Raw genomic sequence first — 1,442 nt, forward strand, 5'->3', positions numbered from 1 at the left:
TATATATATATATATATATATATGTGTGTATAAAAAGAACGAACCAAATCAATATAGTGTATCAGAAAATACAAAAAAATAAGTTCAGAACCATCTTAGTAGATCACATTCATCACATCAATGCAAAGAATAACAAACCGATGAGTGATAACATTGACTTACCGACAGAATATCTGGCTCCTGAGCCTTCATATGAAGAAATGCCCACAGTATCACTAGAAGTTGGATGTAAGACGGAAACAGACGACGTAGAAGCCGAACTCAAAGAATTGTTGGACACAGAAGAAGTAGAAGAAGGTGAAGAGTTGTTTGGAGTTGATGTACCGGTTATCAAAGAATCTTCAGCACTTGCTGAAGCAGATGATTTAATGTTAGACGTCTCGACGGTGTTGGAGTTAGCGACGGAACCCACTGATGAGGTTGCAGATACTGATGATTCCTTCACTGTACTTGCCCCAGAAGTTTCAACATTATTTGTCTTGATTGAGTTAGAATGTGTAGAAGTGACTAAGTCATTCTTAGTGTCAGCACCAGATATTTGAGGCATAATAGAAGATTGACCTACCACATTCTTGGAAGTTCTTGACAAAACATCTGTGTGCGAATTACCGTTATGTGATGTGCTTGGATTTGATTTTCTTGTGGAACTAGAGGTAACACCCTTACCATTATCACCTACTACAGTTTCGGTAACAGTGTTCACAACAACAGTTGTACTGTATTTCAAAGAAATAACAGTTGAGTCAATAGTGGTCTTGCCCAAAGAATTTGTTGTTAAGAAATGCGATACGATGTTCGTAGCTGCAGATTTGCCGCTCGTGACAGTAGTAGTATATGGACTTGGTAAAGTATTGGTGGAAACAACCTTGGCAGTAGATTTACCAGTAGAGGTCTTGCCCAAAAAGTCTGTCGTAATAAAGTGTGAGATGATATTAGTTACCGTAGAGGAGCCAGACACAATAGTAGTGGTGTGTGGTGGTGGTAGGCCACCAGAAGAAGGACCGACAGATGCAGTCGTCGTAACGGTACTGACAATACCATTGGTATTCGTGGTCAAAGAGCATGATACAATAACGGTTTCAGTAACAGTACCAGTAACAATAGTAGTGGTGTATGGAGGTGGTAGACCAGTAGAAGAACCAGGAACTGGGTAGGTAGTGACACCGGTAGATGGCTTACCTTCAGAGTCGGTGGTGGAGTAGTGAGAAACGATGTGGGTGGCAGTAGAAGAGCCAGACACAATAGTAGTGGTGTGTGGAGGTGGTAGGCCACCAGAAGAAGGACCGACAGATGCAGTCGTCGTAACGGTACTGACAATACCATTGGTATTCGTGGTCAAAGAGCATGATACAATAACGGTTTCAGTAACAGTACCAGTAACAATAGTAGTGGTGTATGGAGGTGGTAGACCAGTAGAAGAACCAGGAACTGGGTAGGTAGTC

General features: G+C 41.5%; 1 protein-coding gene across 1 annotated transcript; it reads right to left on the reverse strand.

Moving 5' to 3' along the window:
- Window positions 1-112: 112 nt before the first annotated feature.
- Window positions 113-1,442, reverse strand: NDAI0F02470 (uncharacterized protein; the record flags this gene model as incomplete). The annotated part of the gene is made up of 1 exon (XM_003670760.2): window positions 113-1,442. A coding segment is annotated over one exon (1,330 nt), but the record flags the coding sequence as incomplete, so codon positions are not given.

This window comes from Naumovozyma dairenensis, chromosome 6, assembly GCF_000227115.2.
Source record: "Naumovozyma dairenensis CBS 421 chromosome 6, complete genome".
Taxonomy (NCBI): Eukaryota; Fungi; Ascomycota; class Saccharomycetes; order Saccharomycetales; family Saccharomycetaceae; genus Naumovozyma; species Naumovozyma dairenensis.